The sequence below is a fragment of the Acromyrmex echinatior genome, chromosome 3 (genome assembly GCF_024713525.1).
Source record: "Acromyrmex echinatior isolate Ae372 chromosome 3, ASM2471352v2, whole genome shotgun sequence".
Taxonomy (NCBI): Eukaryota; Metazoa; Arthropoda; class Insecta; order Hymenoptera; family Formicidae; genus Acromyrmex; species Acromyrmex echinatior.
The window spans coordinates 3385069-3406971 of NC_141854.1; the positions used below are offsets into that span (position 1 = coordinate 3385069).

At 34.3% G+C, this 21903-nt stretch overlaps 1 protein-coding gene and 1 long non-coding RNA gene across 2 annotated transcripts in view; one reads left to right on the forward strand and one right to left on the reverse strand.

Moving 5' to 3' along the window:
- The window catches only part of N (neurogenic locus Notch protein), a 294834-nt gene that overhangs the window by 54274 nt on the left and 218657 nt on the right, over nucleotides 1-21903 (forward strand). The window contains exon 2 of the mRNA XM_087404178.1: nucleotides 219-297. Coding sequence (XP_087260304.1) covers nucleotides 219-297 — 79 coding nt within the window. The remainder of the gene's footprint in view (nucleotides 1-218; nucleotides 298-21903) is intronic.
- Nucleotides 291-21821, reverse strand: LOC105154664 (uncharacterized). Its single transcript, XR_847227.2, has 3 exons — nucleotides 17789-21821; nucleotides 5257-5388; nucleotides 291-4773 (listed from the first exon to the last, which is right to left on the reverse strand). It is a non-coding gene; the product is annotated as an uncharacterized LOC105154664 (long non-coding RNA).

The following is a 21903-nucleotide window of genomic DNA, read 5'->3' on the forward strand; positions in this document are numbered from 1 at the left end:
ATTTCCTCCACATAGAGTGAACTGATCAGTGACTCCAGGATTAGAGTGAAAATTCACTCCAAAAAATTTAGAGAATAAGATGCTAATACAGCTTTCTGATTCATTAAGACTACTTAAAACAATCTTAAATATAAGATCCAACTATGAATATCGATCATCGTATATTATATTTTATCACGCCATACATAAAATAACTGAAATTTTTATCACTGTTACAGGTTTTGTGTCGTGTTCGCCGAGTCCTTGCAAAAACGGAGGACTCTGCGTGTCATCGCCGCGCGACGAATCGCATTGCAAGTAAGTAATAACCAGTCATTCTATCACTCCTGTTGCAATTACGAATCGACGTTCCTGCCTCTCCGTTCGCCAGATTGTACAATACCAATACATATATCGTTTGGCGTGTGTGTCGTACGCCGCGATTATGTGTGAGAAACGACTACTTTTCGATCGAGTTTCAAGACGTTTGTGCTACATACACATACTATAAACACACACACACACACACACACACACACACACACACACACACACACATACGCGCGCCAACTGATGACAGTAGATATGCTTGCATTATTAAATTAATATATAAGTCAACTTTTTTATTCTGATTGATTTCTTTGCGTTGTTTACATCTTGGTCAGTTAAAAGTCATTTGAATATTGAATTAATATGCAGAAAAAGTAAAATTATACATAGAGGAAAGTGGCCTAAATCGAATCTCTCTCTCCTCTCTTTCTCTCTCTCTCTCTCTCTCTCTCTCTCTCTGTTCCAAATAGAATCTTTTTAATTTAAATGAATACAGTTGAGCAGATTTGCTATTTATAATGTAAAATCCTTATAAGACACCAAACATGTCAGTTTTCTGTCATAACAGAACAGACGCAAATATTTTCAGCCATCGCGAAAATTTTTTTAAAAAAGAAAATCCTTGTAAATCATTATTTAAAAGGATGTTAAAAGTTTGAAAGGTAATTGATTTAAGATAATTAAAGAGTGAGGAATTCAAAACTATCAAGCGTGTTTTGTGATCACTTTTGTGGTTTATTGTAAAATTTGTTCCAAAGTTCGAAAGGATCCATTCGTGTTTAAATCGAACAGTACAGTAGATAACTTATAGGCTTGAATGTGATAGATACTCGGTAATCGGCCGACCAGATCTGGTCCAAGGAATTAAATCAATGAAATATCATGAGCCATCAGACTCAGATTATTTGAGTTTTATTGATTTCAATTCTAATAAAATATAAACTGTCAGTAATTTTTTTTCTGAGTAAAATTTTTATCTTTGTCAAATTGCTCGTTTTTACTCAATACTAACAAAAATACATGAAAATATTTTAAAATTCTATCTAAAATTCCAGAAAAATAGGAATGTCCGATTTAGACCAGGGGATAGTTCAACAATAGTTTCAAATCCGACCGAAAAAGCGTTTTTATATTTTCTATTATAATTCAACACGGAGATGAGAGATACATCAAAATGATCTCAAGCAAAAATGAAGGGATTTAAATGATCTTTCTACCGCGTGGCATCTTTGATTCTACTTTATCTTTGATCAGATTTTATTTACGTCTTATAGAGAGCAAAAACTGCAAATAGATTCGATTTACCCCTATATTCTTTTTATAATAATATAATAGTAGTTATACAGTGTAGAAAAAAAATTAGAATCAGATATTGAAATGTGCAAACTAAAAGAGTTATTCGATATTGAATTTATCAGGAAGCGCATACAAATTCCCAGAAAAGTGAAAGAAAGTTAAAAAGAAAGTTAAAAAAAAATAATTTCAAATATTCAATTTTACTTGAGGATGAGGTTCATTTTCTTTCAATCAATCAATAAATCGTATTACGAATCGATTCATTCGCCGGTGCTCGCGTAGTAAACGCACCTTTACACGCCGAGTTGGCGTCGGCCGATCGACGACCGAGTCCAAGAAGAGGGGGATAAAGAAAGATACCGAAGGGGGCTCGAGGGGTATAACGGGGCGAGAGGGAAAGACAAGGAGGAGGCGAGAGAACCGGACGTTTCGCCGCCTCCCACGCGAAAAGGATGAGAAACCGTGAAAAGAAGAGGACGGAGGATGAGGAGAAGGACGCGGAGAACTGCAAGTCGCAACTTCCACCACGCGAAATCATGCGAGCTTCGGAAAAGTTTGCGTCGTGAAAATCGTGACATTTTTTTAAAAATATTTTAATCTCTTCTGAGAGATTCGGAATATTTTTTTATAATTTCTGTCAGATAATAACGCATTATAGGTTTTTGATTTTGACTATTGCGATAAAAAGTGCTGTAATAGGAGAGATGTGTATATTTATGAACAGTAGATTTGATAAAATATATAAATATTTAAAGAAGATTGCATTAAATGTGAGGTTTCGATTAAAAATTTGTACTTAAGAATTTTGAAAATGTAATCTTGCGCAATATTATGCCAAAAGCAATGGTTTTATTTTCAAGAAATACACTTTTTTGATATTAAATGTATAATTTGTGTTAAGCTAATATAATCATATTAGTATATTTTGCAAATATATAATTTTGTAAATTACTTTTTTAAGTTTGACTACATAGCATTTTATTAGCTGATTATTTCAACATACTCATTTATTGTCGTTGCGAGTAAAGTTACTTGTCGATTAAAAATGCAAACGTTACGATCTGAAAAGCACAAGAGACAACATCTATCTGTTTCGCAATTCTTAGAATCATTAGCGCAGCGTAACTTTAATGCGCGCTGAGGACTATCATGAAACGTTCACCGGTAACAAAATACTTTTGTTCCGCAAGCGAATCTTCTAGCTGCGGGACTTTTTCGATTTCATAGCACGTACATACTTACGCACGCGTGGAACTATTTACTCGTACGCACGCGTGTATACACATGTCTCCTGTTCCTTGATTGGTCGTCTATTTGTAAAATATAGCGTTCGTAGAATACTTGAACCATTAATTTTTTTATACATAGTTTATTCAAAAATGAAATTTATTTCTTATTTCATTTATGGTAGATTACATATAAATAATATATATTGTTTATTTAATTACATACAATTACATATAAATAATCTATTGTTCATATTTAGGTTATACATGTATAACAATACATATAAGAAATATAATAAATATTTAGAGATTACATCATTACATATAAATAATAATTCAATTACACGCATAAATAGTTTTTTATTTCTTAAGAAAGTTTTTTAAAATGCTATAATAATTATTTTATTTACCTTTAAAAGTTATGTAATCTTTTTTTACGTTTATAATCATACATCAAATTGTAATCAAGGAAACAGTAGGGGAGACCGAAGCTAATAGACATTTTTCAGTTTCGAATTTTTGCAGACGAAATTAAGAGACTTATCAAAAAATAAATTCCACGCCAGTTACTACACACATTTGACTACCTAATAATATTTTAATGATAAGGGGAAACTGATAATATGAAAAAAAAAATGCATTTTTCTAATGCATTCCATCTGATTCAACTAACTCCGGGATCGGAGTAATTCGAGATTATTAAAATAAAGATTAATGTATTTTAAGCTACGTCTTTGGCTACATATTAAATAATAAAATGTTTTTAAAAATATATTTTAAATACAAACATTCGCTTCGCAAGGCAAAACGTTGTTTCTTTTTGCAAAATTTGTTCATTTCGTGCAAAAACACGTCGAATGAGTCTAGTTTTCGAGATTGGACATGAGGGAACTAAACTTATAACATTTATCACCGAGGAAAATCTCTTTAAAGAAGTAAAATTTTGAGTAAGTACTATAAGAATCACTAAATGAGTTCCCATGCTGTGGTTAGTCTACTATCCCCATCCGTTCATTTTTTAAAAACATTCACAATATACGATAACAAAAACACATAAACAAAAAAAATCTGTTGAACTTTATCAAGTAAGTACTATACTTACTATCTAAGTAGAAATCAAATATCTCAGACAATCATATACGATAGTAAAACAAAAACTTTAAGAATAAAAATATTTACTTAGGTGTACGATTTTTTAAAATTGTGGCATAACTTCATAGATGTGTTCGCAACAAGATGTTACAGCAGACTTAGCGGCAGTCGCTGCTGCTTGCTCAGATACGTTTACACGTATTTCGTTTTTAATGTAGCCTCGATTATTCTACTTACCCCTAATCAACTGACCCCGGGTCTCCCCTACATCATTACTTATAAATAATAATTCTATCACACGCATAAATATAACTTTCTATTTCTTAAGAAAGTTTTTTAAAATGCTATAATAATCATTTTATTTACCTTTAAAGAATTATGTGATTTTTTTTTACGTTTATAATCATACATAAAACATATCATAATAATCAAGGAAACAGTACACTTTTGATTGAATTTTCCGACTGTCTTAAACATTCAAATAAGCGTATAATTCTTGTCGCATCTTTGCAATATACAGTAGTTTGCATGTAGATCGATCTCGATTACAGTTCGTACTTGGTCTTTTCGCGACAAGCTGACTCAATGCTTTTCACCGTTGCACTCTCACGCCAGATCGAAGCGATCGACGTCTACTACGTGAGCGCCGAAGGGCTCACGGTCGTCATGGATAATTGGTAAATTATCATACCGCTTTCCTCCATCGATCGCCCTCTCAAAATACGGGGTGATGAACGCGGCGAGCATGATTTCTGCATCAATACTTTAGTAGTTCGACACAGGGAATCTGTCCCTATAAATGATGCGTGAACGATCATTGTTGAGCGCTGCCACGTAGAGTGTAAAAAATCTGTATATCACATAAGTTTATTAGCAAAATATGCTACATTTGCGTTTAGAATTTGCGAAGATACCAATGTTATTCTCAATTTTATCGATATAGGTTTTGTAGGTGCAATTACGGTACGTAATTGACAAATTACAAATAAATTCTGCAAATCATTACATTCTATATTGCTTAATATTATTAATTTTTGATTAAACAATATCATTAATTAAGTATAAATTGAATTAAAATAAAACACTATCATGACGCTGTCATCCGAAGAAAAAATTTACTCGAGCGTTTCCTTCGTATGGAAATCGATGTGTCTACAATTGCAATCTGCCATGATTCGATCGCGCGCAAAATGACGCTTAGACTCGCATCGACGGAACGTAATACCAACAGAATGGCGTGGGACGATACGGAACGGGATGGAACGAGATGGGTCGGGATCCGGTAATAGCGGTAATAGTCGGCAGTCGTGACCCGGCGACGCATCTAAATTACCTTTATCTCTCTCCCGGTCGTCGTAGGTTTCACTTTTGTATCAGTCAGCTCGACGCCTCCGTGATCCTTTGATACTTGACGGTGATTCCCTCGTTCGTATATACATGCATCTCCACATGCATATCAGGCTTTCTGTAAACAGTGGCGTAAATCCGAGAAACGTTTATTATTATTCTAAGACTGAGATGGTCTCTTTAAATGCTTTAGACAAGAAACAAAAATTCGTGAGACGTTTTTCTCTTTCACGATAGCGATTATTATCAATTGGTTTTTTTAGAAAGATGACGACATTTTTCATACATTTTTATTGCTAAAATTTTAAATAGATATCTAAAAGAATTATTCGTTTATATTTTTCCTTTAAGTAGATGTATTATATATTTTATATTTTTTATATAACCTACCTATATATTTCCATCGTGGTTTCAAGAGACAAGAACTTAATTAGTTGAATTTATTCAATTTATTGCGCATCTAATGAAAGTTATAATTTTGAAATGCTCATCTAATGTAAGCGCGTTTTGCATTGTATTTAAATACAATACGAAATCGTGTTTATTCTTTGCGGCTTCTACAATTTCATTATAGTCGTAAACAATATAATTAAAAACAATTGTCTTTAAAATTTCTTTACGATCAGTAGCAATAATTGTGATTGCGAAGCTATACGGAAAGTGGTCAAGTTATTTTTTCTGCATCTACAGACTGTTATTCTTGTCGCTTTACACTATTAGAAATGTAATCACGATCTTCCTTTACATGTAAATAAAGTTCGTGGTTATGAACGAAATTAAAAGTAATGAATGATTTAACTGAAAATTAAGTTACAGTAGTTATTTAAATTAAATGAACATGTATATTAAATTTATGAAATTTTAATGTACTTTTAATAAAATTTTATGAAAAGTACACTAAATTTCATAAATTTTCATGAAAAATACATTAAATTTTATGTACATGTACACAAAAATACTTTTTAATTATAAATACATTGAATTTAATGTACTATCATGAAATTAAATTGTGTAACTTAAAAGTTAATAAAATTTAAGAACATTTCTAACAGTGTATATAGTATGCAATTTATTTCTTACGCTAAGCCTTACGATAGCTGATAAATTTGATATCTGAGTTATCTATAATATTTTGCATAAATAAATTATACAAAGTTTACACATGACTATATATTTAGTTTTTCCCTATATTTAACATTTTTCACTTTATTCTTCATTATTTACAGTTCAATCTATTGTTCGTAACATTTTAATCCAGATAAAGTTAATTTTAAATTAGTCACAAAATTAATTCTGAAAATAATAATTGGTCGAGGTTTTTTTTTGAGATATTTTGTAAATCATTTGTATCAAAGAAATCAATGAAATTTTATACATGACGTGTATGCAATTCGTGTGCATTGAGAGAAAGGATTTTGTTAATTTAGCAAGTCACCAGTACTTTTAACCGGTGAATATATGACAAATTGTTGTGTTTGCTACTAATCTGCTATACCAACCAATTATTAGTAACAGAAGCAAACTATATAGAATCTGACCTATCTTTTGGATAGACTTTACACAGAATTCGTAGATGATCGTGGAGTCTTAAGTCGTAGGAAGCCGACCAAGCACAGTCAAATGTAAGGAGAATACTTGATTAGAATTGGTCAGATCCTGCAATCATCTATAATTTATATCTAAATATATATGAGCATCTTATTTGCTAGCAATACTATTGATTATTTGTTACATTGACTTGAATTAATTTACAATCGTAACAAATCGATCGGTTTTTCAACAAATATCACATTTGCTTTCCCTTCATTCGTTCCTACAACAAAATTATTTCTCAGTGCGCATACAAGCGTGACTATACAAACGATCACGTCGTGACGTACTATCTATATATGCGTTTGAAGAAAGAATGCATCGTGTACTGCAATATTTCAGGAACTCGTTACAGATGCGGGCCCGCTGTACGTGTGCCGCGGTTATCTCATTTCGAGTAATCTAAGATACGGATGCGAGACGACGTGCCGCACTACTGCAACGCTCAGGGTATCAGAATTAATTGCAACCCTCGGATTAATACCGTTATGCCCCTTACGACCTTCGCGTCCAGAGCCTGGACAGATTTCGCGCTCCACGATCTCGGTTATATTTTGTACTCTTGTTTCATCCGATCCTCGTTTGATCTCGCGTGGCGTTAACACGAGTGTAATTTGTGCGAGCGCGCAATAAATGTTATTACGAGAGAACCGTTCCGTCTATAGGTAATACAAATTCCTGTTCGCAGAAATAATTGTAGAGATTTTTACAGATTTTTAGAGATTCGACTTTTTCACGCTGCGATTTTCTATTACTGTCGCCGCGAAGTTTCGTTTCTACTACTTAAATAGAAAATCGCAGGTAGCGAATATTAAATTATTTTGATATAACCGCGAACGTAACAGCTTTATTGCGTATTTGGCTTTTTTTACGGCGGTGAACCAAACCAAGAGTATTTCAAGACTCCTGTCACTCGTAAGGAAAGAGAATATGTTAATTGTTTAATTAGAGGGGCAATAGGCGTAACACGGACCACAGCTCGAGGCACTTTGGGATTCGATTTAATGGGACCTGCACGCAAGTCTGGAAACAAAAAAGAAAGCGAAATGTACGTTATTAGCGCCCAAGTCTCGAGCTCTCATTCCTTCGCGTATTTATGGATCGAACGATCAGCAATCGAGGAGAAGAAGAGAGAAATCTTCTACATAAATGATTCTTAATTGGTCGACGACGGGACGAACATAAAAAGTTCGCAGACGTACTAAAAATAAATTTTCTTTATGTGTTGAAACTGAAAACCGATTCACGTAAGCTCATCATTGGTTTGCATTCTCGCCGGACTAAATGAACCCATCAGGTTTTCGGGATTCCGGTTTGTTTGTGAGGCACTGGACTCATAAAATGCAGACTGGAATTTGGATGAACATATTTAACACAAAATTTATAGCATTTTTTAACTAATAAATTATCTCGATATATCTATTCATCGGTATTATTATTATGGTAATTGTAACATAATCGAAATGCAAATTTATAAAAAAATAGAATAGAATTTTCCAGACAAATGGAAAAGTTATTAAATTAAGTAAAAATAAAAATTTTATAAAATCGACAATATCATTTTTTATAATATTATTATTACAGACTTTATAAATACTTGAAACTTTACAAAGTGAGCATAACCCAATATAATAACAAATTTGAACATTTCCACTTGACAATATGGCGAGTTTAAAGCTACCCCAACACAATAAAGGATCCTGAATAAAGGCAACCCTTTGTCACCCTTTGCGGCTTTCATTGTTACAAAGTATACTCACACGCGCATGAACCCCCGCGGCTGAATCTTACATATAGATTTGAGTAAACGTAATGTATAGCATCTCTTTGTGGGCGCGTTCGCGCGTGTATAGAAGCATATCAAGTGTGGACAGGTCACGTGGCAGTACACGTGACCCCCGCATGCTTGTCGAATCTATGCCGAATATTTCTCGTCGAAAGAATTACCATTGAAAAACAATATTATTTTTCCATTTCCGTTACTTACGTTTGTACAAGTTATTGTATTCTCTGCAGTCTCATCTATCTATAGTTTTCGATAAAATTTGTATTTTTGTAGGTTTTCATTTTGTTTATAAGTATTTTTCTAATTTTTTCCTAATTTTTTGTTTGTAAAGATATTCCTTTGTTGAAAGAAATAATTTCAACATTAGTTAATATATGTACAGTGAGTGTAAAAAGTATTCGTACAGAAAAAATATTTTTTAAGAAACTTTATTTTTTAAAAGTAAATATTATCCAGCGACGAATTGATATAAATTCGATTTCAATATTAATTTGACGTCGATTCGACGTTTAATTAACGATTTCTTGGTGGATAATTAACAATTTATTCATAAAGAATAAAATGGACTGTATTTCTTCAAATTATATATATCAAAATGATGTGTATTAATTATACAAAATATATCATCTGAAAAATAAGCGAAAGTTGTATTGTTTGAATGCTCAAAAAATATTCGTACAGGTGAGAAATTTAGTTTCTAAAATTCAGGAATACAGGTGAAGCTCGTTTATTTATGTTAGAACAGAATGTATTCATTGTATAAAATTGCTAATTAATGTTTATTTTTTACAAATAAGACTTTTTTTATAACAAATTTCCTTGTACGAATACTTTTTGGTCTCACTGTATATATTTTCAATAAGACTTTGTTTTTGTAACAAGTGTTTATATAATAAATAGTAATTGAATAATTAAAGTTACTATTTTTTCACAATTTGGAAAAGTTAATATGAATTAATGATGGGCCATTTGACACAATTATTTCGATTCTTTTTATCATTTTATCTTAAATAAGAAGGAATTAGTTTAAGATATTAATTTTTGACACTTGGAAATTTTGTAAATATTTTTAATTTTGTGGAATTGCAAACGGAAGGAGCGAGTTTCCACAGTTAGATGCAGCTGTTAGTCGTTAACTTGTGAAAATTTTTACCTCACCCCTTAAGGGTTGATCAAAGGGAGCAACATATGCGCGATGATGGATGGCGATACGCACGCAACCCTTGGACTCGCAGGGTTGCCATTGTACATATCGCTAGTGATCCTCTTATAATAAATGTATCCTAAATCCCTAGCGGTCGCAAAAAGGGTGATCGTTCGATTCCCGTATTCACGCTCATTTACCGGAGTGTGATTACTCCAACGCAGAACTCATACAAATGATTCTAATCTTTCAAAGAGAGTCACGTTTCCGTGTACGCGGTCGTGTGTATATATGTATATAAATGCGAGATATTAATTACTATATTAATTCCAATCGTTCAAAGTTATTAGTTGTAATTTCTAGGCAGAATAGAACCCCGATATGTAACATTAACGTCAATTTGTACTTCAATTAACGTTCTATTCTCATTACTTTTAACAATCTTATCAAAGATATAATCATTGAAATATTTCATATTATTAAAATAAAGAAATATACACTATATTTTCTATAATATAAGGTATTTATGTTCTTGTTGTATAATTAAATGGTTATTTTAATCTCATTTAATGTATCGGTTTATATTTAACTCTAAAATCATATTCTTTCTTAAATACAGTCTTAAATACAATCACTCTTTCCGTACACTGAACGGAAATATATTCGAGCATGCGGCCTGTAATTGAAAAAATGTACACATTTAAACATACTTTTTCGCAGACGAACAGAAAAGCATTCACGCTCCAATTCATGTCGATTCTTGCCAGGTTTTTTTTTTTCGAGATACCGGCGTTTATTTTCTTTATCAGCGCCAAAATTGCTTGGAACGGCGTTTCCGTCGGTATTTAATGTCGTCAAGCTGGTCCCTCCATAGCCACGCACACTCGCGCATTACGGTGGCTTCAGGCCGCACGAATGCGTCGTGAATTGATGGCTGTCATTAGCAGTAATCATTGCCATCTGTTCTACTGCACGTAGAAAGAAATAAAGAAAGAAAGAGAAAGGGAGAGGGAGAGAGAAAGAGAGAAACGCTTTACGTTCGCTCGCTGGGAAGTTATTGGTCTGCCATGGCAGCGCGCGTCGGTACGCGATTTACGTAGATTACGGACACAGTAACGTCATTCCTCATCGACTTTTTCGTTGGCTGAGGAATGCATGAAAGAGTCACCGCGGAACTCCTGGTGAGATTACTCTTATATCGGAGCGATAAAAAGTTAATCCGTTCCTTCTGGCCGCTGTATTGAACGGGGTACACACAGCGTGGTAGCAAATCGCGGAACTAATCAGGAGAATAGTCTACCTCGTATCTTGTTGGCTCGCGAATACGCCATTTTCGTGATTAACTTTTTTTTTTTTTTAGATGCGTTCATTTTTACGCGGTCCATGTAAACACCACACGTATACAAAACAATTTATTTAAACGTGATAGGGCTATGGACACTTTTAGTTTCAAATTATTTTAATGTTGATATAGATATATAAAATGAAAATGTTGCAACTTTACCTATATAGTATAATATATGGAAAAGACGATTTTGTTGAAATATCTAAAATTTAGTTAGAGATATTAGAGATGTTGCGATTTCCAAAAGATTAATTTTTCCTGACAATAGCGATTTTAAATCGATCTCTTTATAAAGAATTGCTTAAAAGAAAAACAAAGAGGATTATTTCAAAGTGATCTTTTTGCAAAAAATCGATTTTTAACGATTTGATCCGGAAATCTATATCCCTACTATAGATATATAACAGATTTGAAAATAATTTTTGTTGCACAATTAAAGTAGGAAAATAATTATTATTATTTCTCAAAATATAGAACTGATATAAAATAAAAATGTACTTTTTATATATATTGTCCACAACAAATACATACTACCAATCCTAGAATGTGTGACAATCAACCCAGAACACGGGGTTAATTGTCACATTTTGGCAGCTTCAAAATTAAATAACTTATTTTTATGAAATGATGAATTCACGAATAATAATTTTTTAATACTTAAAGGATGTATATGTATTATAACGTACATAATATTTCAAAATCAGGCATTCACTTTTTTCTAAAAATCACTAATCAAAAACTGTGACAACCCATCCCAGTTTCCCTTAATATAGAAAAATTAAGTACAATGAGTAATGCTGCAAAGAATTTTGATATTCTAATAACCTGCTTGAGCATTTTAAATAATTATTTTAATAGTAAAACAAAATTATGTTCACATCTGTATCTCTCAAATTTTTAGATATTTCAACAAAAATTATTATCATTGTATTTTTTTTCGTGTAGGTATAACATTCTATAATTCTATGGAAAATTGCTATAAATAGTTAAGTTCGACGTCCGAATAATGCTCGGATTTAAACCACAGGCGATGCACCGTTTTCGCCCATGTCATTCGCGACCGTGAACTTGAGAGGAGGGATCCAGCGCGGTCGAAAGTGCAAAGGGCGATATTCTTTGTTCTATAAGTCTTGGCCGCGAGGTCCAAAGAGAAGGAATCGACGGCGGATGACGAAGGTTACAGCGCGCTGTCAAAATACGTGTCTTTTTCTTTTTCTTCGCTTCGAACGCCCCGCCGAGCGCGCGCCGTTATGCATTAGCATGCACCATCGCTCGTATCGTCGTACCACGCATAGCCTCGCGTCCGTGTTGGTCCGTATTGGTCCGTGTTGGTCCGTGTCGGTCCGTATTGGTCCGTGTCGGTCCGTGTGCCGCGAGACACGCGCGTGTCGCCAGGTCGTCGCAGCACGCGTTGTACAATTTACCCGTGCGCGAACGACGCTACAAATGCTGGGCTGCGCAAATAATCTATCGCGCGTGTCGATCGACTATGAGATTTCTCGCGGACGGGACCTACCTGCAAATCGCTCGCCATCATCAAAACATCCGGTTTGCGTGTACATACCGTAGCTGCGTAGACACACGTTCCTCTCTGTGAGGAAGACGCGGCACAAACAACTATCAGTTAGATTTTTATGTCTTTAAAAATTGCTGAAATTTAATTAAAATTAGTTGAATAATAATGCTAGTATTTCATATATTTTTATTATCATTAGACATTAAAATGATTACACAAAGAGATTGTACATAAATTATTATAACCGTAATTAAATATCGCGTATAAAGTTCTACGAAGTTTCAAACACGGTTATTTTTAAATCTTCGGAATATCATTTTATTTAATGTGTAACATTTTTGAAAGTTTAAAAAGAGATTTCGCTAGTTATTTAAATTAAACACGCTTATACATTATAACAATATAAAAAAAAACTCTATATATTAAATTATATCTTTCATTAGCTAGGATTACTAGGAATATATGCGTGAACCGGCAGTATTTTACTATCGTCCGCTAGTATGCGAGTCACCCTGGCAACGGCCGCTGTAGCATAATTGAAGCGCTAGAAAAGCCGGCGCAATTATATTCGGTATGCTGAGTATTTACATGACATTATCGTACGCCAAGCATTATCTTTATTTGCATTGGCGATCACCCAGATACTGAGCACCCCTGAACGAATAACAACGCGCGCCCGCGGGGCCTTGGATCGTGCGCACTCGGCCGTGATCGGCGAGGCTCGTCGCCGGTACGTCCCCATAGCGATGAGGATTAAAGAGGGAGGGAGAGAGAGAGAGAGAGAAAGCGGACCCTTTCGATAGCGAGAGCGAGAGGGACAGAGCGGTGGAAGAAGGAAGGATCGTGGCCCTCGAATGGGCGAGGGAACGGGTGACTCGACTGGAGCGAGTGAGACGAAAATGGCGGGGGAGGGGGGTAAGAGCGCGAGAGAGAGGACGAGGGAGATTGTCTGGGCATAAGCGCGCGTTCCCACGCCCGCCGCGCATGCGCCGGGTTTCGGTCCCCGTCGCGTCCCCCTCATGCTCCCTACACAGGTAATCGGCCGCCCCCTCCCCTCCCCTCTCCTCTCCCTCTCCCGATCACTTGGCTCTCTCGTACCGCGGCGCGAGCGGGGTTCTTCATCTTCGTTGCTCCTGCGAAAGTGGTCCCTTCTGTCATACAGACCCGTGTTGCCCGTGCATCGTCGCGTCGTTTGCCTCCTTCTCGCACTCTCTCTCGTTTTCTCTCGGGAATCTCTCCTCCGTCTCCCCCTTCTCTGCCCTTTGGTCCGCTCGCTCTTCATTCCTCCTCGTGTCTCTCGCTCCCTCCCCACATCCGCATAGATTCAAGCGGACCCGTCCGCCGTTCTTTCTCTCCGTACGCCGTGCCGCGCCACGTTCTTTCTCCGTACGCCTCGCCCGCGCACAATATTCATTTCCACCACTTATCTCGCCGGTCGGCGCGGCGGTGGGGTCCACTGGGGTCCGTCCGACGGTCCGACGTTCGCCTCGTCCCCCCCCCCCTGTTCCTCATACCCACCCTCTCTTTTTCCGCCTTCTTCGCGCAACGAATGCTGTTCTAATGATTATCGTCGCTCGGCTCATCGTCGCTACTGTCTCGTCATCGATGCGTGATGACATTGGTTCCGAATGGCTGCACGCTGCAGCGACGACGCGACGCTCCGGTAAACCACTTTGCTTTTAAAGTGGTAAAATGTTGCGGAATTAATGCCCTTTTTCACGATCGGAGATGTCGTACTCGGCGCACACGAACGCGGTGCGCCGCGGTGGACTCTGAAGATTTGTATCTCGTTCGTTGAATATTCATCAAGATATCGATTAAGATAAGAGATCTATGTCACGTTTGTATTTGTAAAATAAATCGGAGAAACGAGGAGGGAAGAAGAACGCGACGTTGGTTAATTTGTTCGACTAAATTGGGTGATGTTGATTTCTCGTTATACATTTTTATTTTATATTTAAAATTTGTCCAATTACTATTATATGTATATCTCTCGGCGTGATGCAAGTGCGATTCGACATTTCTATCATTGCATAAGTTTCATTATCCCAAGTAGAACACAAAAATACATTATAAAGACATTATCGTGGTCTTATTTGTTGAATTATAATTCATTTTTAAATATCAAATGACGTGATATCATTATGACTTTATTATGACTCAGTATTTTATCTACTACTTTTTGATATATGTATATACAGAGGAGTTTTTGACTTGTAATATCTGTTTCCGATAAAAGCCCAGTCGCTAGCGAACGAAGGCTTGCGTACGGAGAATGTGAAGGTTAAGGATTGAGAAATTTTTTCAGACCTGAAAGTATCGCGGGTCTATGGCAGGATAAGAGAGCGGTGCCTGAAATGTTTGCAGAACCTTCGCAACCCTTCGGAACGTATTATTTGCGAATGCCTTTACGCGAGACGGTTTTACTCGTTCTCATGAGAGAAGACGAGCTTACGGCATTCCGCAACTATTTCCGTCCGTTGGACGGTAACGATAGACGAGAAGTGTCCAATAAACCGACGAAACGCGTCGTTTGTTTGTTACTACGGTATTCTTCCGTTCGTTGATGTAGATCGTAGATCCCCGGACATTCTATGTAGTTTTTACGGTATTATAGGAGAGTAACTCGTTAATGTGAATTTTTTAATTATTAAACTAGCAAGCATTTTAACTCTAGAATGCATGTATGTGCAGCAACTAAAAATCAATAAGAAGCTAGTTTAAGAAATTTCTTAGATATGGCGGAAGAGTAGCTGGAAATTAGTTTAAAAATTATATACAAAGAAGGCAAGATCGAAAAGAACGCAAAATTATAATATATTTACATAATCCTATTAATCTTGAGTTGAGTTTGAATTTCATTGAATGAATTCTCACTTAAAAAAGTTAAAATACTATTATTGAAAAAGAGTGAAAAATTTGCACTTTTTGAATAAGAGTGGTGGATCTTTACTCTTTTGGAGTGAAATTCATTCCAAAAGAAAGAAATCTTATCCCTTTTATGGAGTGAATCTCACTCCAAAAGAGTAAAAATCTATCATTCTTATAAAGAATGCAAATTTTTCACTCATTTTCAATAGTAGCAGTATTTTAACTCTTTTAGAGTAAGATTTCACTCCAAGAAATTTGGAAAGTAAGTAAAAGATGTATTTAACATTTCTTAGAGAAATTTTACACATTATGTATATGTACAACTTGTATATATGAAGGCATATATTAAATTTTTGTTCCGGAACAAAATCTGGATCATTTCGAGAGATGTAAATACGAATCAATTGTTTTCATTTATCAAGCCAACACCTCGTATATCTATATAAAAATAAAGTATACACATATACAGGGTGTCCCGTAATTCATCCGACAACGCTCGTGGGCAGGTAGAGCGGATTAAACCGAGTCGAAAAGTCCTTTACCATTTTGCAATTTTCACAATAGATAACAAGATTTAAAATTAATTACTAAAAATTGCTGAATATTGGTCTTCAATAATTTTTTTCTCAAATACTATTAACTTTACAGAAAAACAGACAAAATTGTAAGAGATAAAAATTGTTTTTCTTCTTTCTTAATAAATAACATCTTGTTAATTATTGTCAGTTTAATCCGCTTTATCTACCCGAGTATTGTTGGATGAATTACGAGACATTCTGTATATATATATATTTATTTATACGTATAGACTTTTCTACTTAGAACACGATATTGTTTTCTTGTCGTATAAGTATATAAGAAAATAAAGAAATATACTCGAGCTGCGCTCGATTTGAATGCTTTCAGTGCTGCAGTCTTTATTTTGCAGTTTCGCAATGAATGATAAAGACAATATGATGATAAGCATTTAAAATGCGTGAGCGTTCAAACTGAAGCTTTTGAGGTATAGATTTAAGCCTGACTTGAGATACAGATTTAAGCCGAGACATTTGCCGCCTTCGGCCACTTGTTGCGTATCCACGCATCGTCTCGACAGCATATCAAAATTTAAACGAATTACAATTATACTGAGAGACTTATTCTTTTTCTCTGAGTGCACATTATATCAATTATGCATATATCTATACTAATTGTACATAAGAGAAAAGATCACTTGCAGTTAAAGTCGGATGTTGAAGTAATATATTTATACATATTATTTAAATAAATTTATTTCACAATTTGATGTATGATTGCGCATAATTACTTTTTGGATTTGCAATGCGATCAAATCGACATAATAATAATAATAATAATAATAATAATAATAATCTTAATCTAATTAATCGCTTTAAATTCGATGCTACTAACATCTTAAAATCTTTTTACAATAAGTTTTTTATATAATAGGTTTTAAGATGCTATTAGCATCGAATTTTGGAGAGATCATTATTATTTTGGTTTGATTGCGTTGCAAGTCCAAAAAGTAATCGACACAAAATCATATCTGAGATAAATTTACTTAAATATATATATTATAGATTATTATCCCCAAATCCGTAAGTGACTCTTTTGTTTTACTTAGTTGATTTATTCATATAATGGTCTTATTTCTATCTAACTCATTACTGCAATATGTATATATAATAGATACATATACTGAAAAAAGAGTCTGGTATAATAACTATCAAATATATTGAATGAAATAATCAAATAATATCACTGTTGCCAAGTCTATTCGAAAGTTTTGTCTTCTTTATACTGTGATTTTTTTCAATATTTTAACTGTAATTCGGGCTTTTTTAGTATTTTCCTCTGCAAAGTCATTCGAAAATTCTTTTAAACTTTTTGTACTCTTTTGTACCCCACAAAATCTCTCAGTAAAAAGAAAAACCTCCAAATCTGATAGAAATTCTACTAAATTGGCAACACTAAATCAAATAAATGTTCAGTTACAATATGATGTAAAATAATAAAAAATAATTTAACTTTCCTAAATATGTGTAATAAGTATAATATTATCAAACATAATGATATAATGATAATAACAATTCTGTTTCATAATATTTGTTAAATATTTAGAAAAATAAAATCATTTTCCATTATATTCCGAACATTTAATTGGCATTGTTTTACTCAACATTTGATAGCTATCATCAGACTCCCTTTTCAATGTATATAGTTATAATTGGAAAATTATATATACACGTAGTTGTGTGTTCATTACCTGTAAATAGTGTCGATCTATTATAGTGTTGATCTTTGTTCTACTTGATATATAGTCGAGTATACCTCGACGGCGGTGTTGGTCAGTGTCCAGACGTTTTACGGACGTTGATACCTCGGTCAAAGAGTAGTCCCCTCGTTAGTGCCGAGTCGAGAGCAACGACGATGCGACGTCTTCGTGGTCGTGGTTGTCGTCGACGCCGCGCATAATGAAGCGCCCGCAAACGTAACCGTTGTCCTCTCGCACCGACGTGCTGATTGCCAACGCGAATATTGTCGTACAGGAATAGGTCTGTTCGAAGAAGCCCGCGTGGACAAGAAGATTGGCGCGGATCTCGAAGAGGGGGAAAAAATATTATTTAGCGTCAATTAGAGACGTACGCCTAACGATCTCCGAGAGGTGGCTCGCGATTCTTTCTTACATTTCTCTCTTTTTTTTTTTTTCTCCAGTCAACGTTCATATTCGCCATCGTCGCTCTTCGTTGCAAATCGTGCGATTTCTACACGTTTCTGTGAAATAAATAACACTGGCAAAATTTTCATTTCGGCTTTGTTATTGTGAACAGGCAGATGGATGTCCACGTTAGCACGTGCTTGTCAAGTGCGCCATGTATGCTAATTGCTTCTGAGAGGCGATTATTACTTTAGTATCAACGTCATAATGTATTGGTATTGCGACATCAATAAACACATTATTTTATTATAATATATCTCTATTATATTTCTACAATATATTTCTATTTCTTATAAGTATTATTTTTTTAACCATCGTATGTACTACATTATATGACTCGATTTATTTTTAATTGTGTATTAAAAATCAGCAATTATTGTCATTACGTTTAGACGCTTAAAATGTATGCACTTTTAAATAATACTTTTTAATAAATTAAGAAAAAAAGAGTACGGTAAATGAAATATTATTGTATAATAATGTTTGTAAGAAATACGAGGCACTTGTGTGATATTATTAGCCGTGCATTCTTAAGATTTTTCGAGTCTGGTTACGAATGATGATTGGAATGTCATAGTACCTTTTTTTTGTCGATTAAATATTTCTGACTAGACGTTCTACCAGTGGACGAAAATATGACGATACCTTTGACCGACTGTATGTTATAGACCGTGTACAGTAAAAATGATCGCCGCCCGACGAGATGATGATGCTGAGTCGCCAGCAACTCGTTTTTCGACCTTCTTTATGGCGCCCGCTTCACGACACCCCCGTAGATGCTATTTAAGGGCTTCCTTTTATTTCGTGTCATGTGTTCTTCCTCTTCTTCGTTCTTCTCCCTTTTTCTTATATATTTTCCTTTTAAACTTCCCGTGCTGTTTCTGTCATGTGTAAATCCGTGATGTCTACCTGCCGATGTGTATGGTATGACAAAAAAACTTTTTTAAATTACCGACCAAAATAGAAATACTTATAATGCGTTGACTAGATTACGTATGTTTATCATTCTGATCGCTCGTTTTTTAAACAGCATAAAATAATACTGTCGTAAATCACTAGTGAAAAAAAGTCAATTATTTATAGAAATTTTTCTTGGTTTTTTTTTTCACTACTATAGATCTCTGTCTTTATTGAACTTGTATGTATGCGTATAATATTCGTAACTAAAAACTGTATATGTTGACGAAATATTATATATAATGTATATGAATCCGTTTCTCAAACAATTGTGAGATCTGGATTATATGGTCTTCCTAATTAAAGTAGTGACTAATCGTGTACTCTTTACACACACACACACACACACACACACACACACACACACATGCTACATTGTTCGATATAAAACAGTTCTCAAGCTGGAGTGCAAACATGAATGAATATTGCGCTGCACGTAATGTGAAAATTTCGGACGTATAATATTTACGAATATCGTTAATTAAAAAATATAATCATTTATTAGCATAATATGTTCAAGCTAGACAACTCGACCGAGATTATGTGCCTTAACTCCCATAATTAAGTCGCATGAGGAGGGCTTGTATACACTGTTCAGTAGGTTAATAAGAAAATGTTGCGATATCACGTTAAATTTCTATCTGACAATCTCACTGGCTTTCTTCTTGGCACTTCGCCGATGAAAGAATATCGTGTGTGAGAAACCGCGCGCTCCCATGGCTGAAATTTTTGCGGAAGTTACGTAGATCTCAATATAACAATTGTTTCCGACGTTTGGCTCAATTAAATCCGAATTAATGAAAAGATTATATGAAACACTATAAAAACATTTCTAATTAAACTTGAATTAGCAATGTAAAGCATAATGTACGTATCTATACGTACAATCTTTTCATGATGAAAAAGGAGAAAAAAAAAAGAGTTTACGAGATGATTTTTTTTAATCGATAATGTTTTATGTAATTGCAGATAAATCATATTGATTAATATTATAAAAATATTTTTACACACATACGCAGATTAAAACTGTGTAATAGTTAACAACTTTTTCCTTCCTTTCATATTTTTTTTCATAGAGGATACAATTCTTCCGTGTATAGCGTACTTATTTTGTAAATCTATGGGATCCATTACATAGTATCGTACACACGCGCATATATCTACATTATCTACATCCTTTCTACTATCGATATATGAATAACGTGCTTTCACGTGGTTATGTATGGTTTTTAAGGATACAGAAATAGAATGCGTTTGTAGGAGAGAGATAGAGAGACGCGGGTTGGGATCGCTTCTTAATTATGATCGGCGCGTGTGCAGCCAAGTTGAACGAGAAAACTAAGCGGGCCTCTCCATTTTGCCAAGCCACGCGAATTTCATTCCTGTCGCCGTGTATTAATGCCATAATCATGTGTAAGGATACCGTCGATCTTTCGCATAGGATCAGCAACCTGAGAAACTCGATTCCGGGCATTCACCTATGTGAAGTTTCAGCCTACAATCATTTTTGTGTGTGTTATTTCACTTTATCAATTACCATAGAACTTCCAAAGGAGTCTTTAAATATTTTATAGATATTTCCCATGAATCATAATTATGTTTATCATATGTCTTTTAGTTTTCTATGTACATATAATAAATTTTAATTTAACAAAATTTTTCTTCGTTAAAGATTTAATAAACGTAATTTAAGAAACAAGACAATTTAATAAACGCAAAATTTTCTAATTAAATTGTTTTAATTTTTTATAATCAGTATTAATTCCAATTGATACTTCTTGCTCTAATTTGCATTTAGATTACGAGACAAGACGCATGAATAGTATACTTAGAGGATCTATATTGCGACTCTGTGCTCGATGCATTTGCATTATGCATGTAGCATTACGTATGAAAGTCAATGTTAATGAATCGCAGTGTCACAAAAAGTCATCGAGGAAATCGTAGATTGCATATATAACAAGTAGTTTAATATGTTACGAGAGAAGGCAGAGTTGATATACCAAAAATGGCATTGCCACTTAAGAAACGGAGCTCTGTATAATTTTCTTATTGTGCAGAAATAAAATCCGTGTTGTAGAAAACGGTACACGTATAACTATCGTTTACCACACGTTTTATGTTTCATTAAAACTCGAGGCGAAAATGCTTTCGAATGACACATAAATCCAATTAGCGACATTTATGCGTACGAATATTGAAACGTATCTGAACTTTCTCTTATCTTTATTACGTCGAAGAAATATCGAATGCTTTTACTTCTTTCGCACAACAACCTTCTAAAATATATATATTTCCTAAAATAGAATATAATTGAGTGAAGAAGGCCATATTCGATCAAGGCGGGTCTTAGTGCCTAATAATATTTTTGTGTGATTTTTTTACAATTCCAATTTAAGCAAACTGCATGTCGCACTTGAAACATAGTCTCAGAATGAAACTGCAGGAATACGTAATATAATTATAAATTAAATTGATAAGTAATTTTAATATTACTATTACGTTCTAAGATTATGTTTCAGGGCCGGTAAATAATTAGCGAATTGTTTTCTTTTTTACTTATTTGTATTGAATATTTCTCGATCCATTTTCACTTAATATTATTTGTTAAAGTAGTTTGTACATAAGTATCTTTTCATTATCTTAATGTGAATAATTTGTTTTTAGTTGATTTACGAGTTAATTCATTCTAACAAAGTAAACAT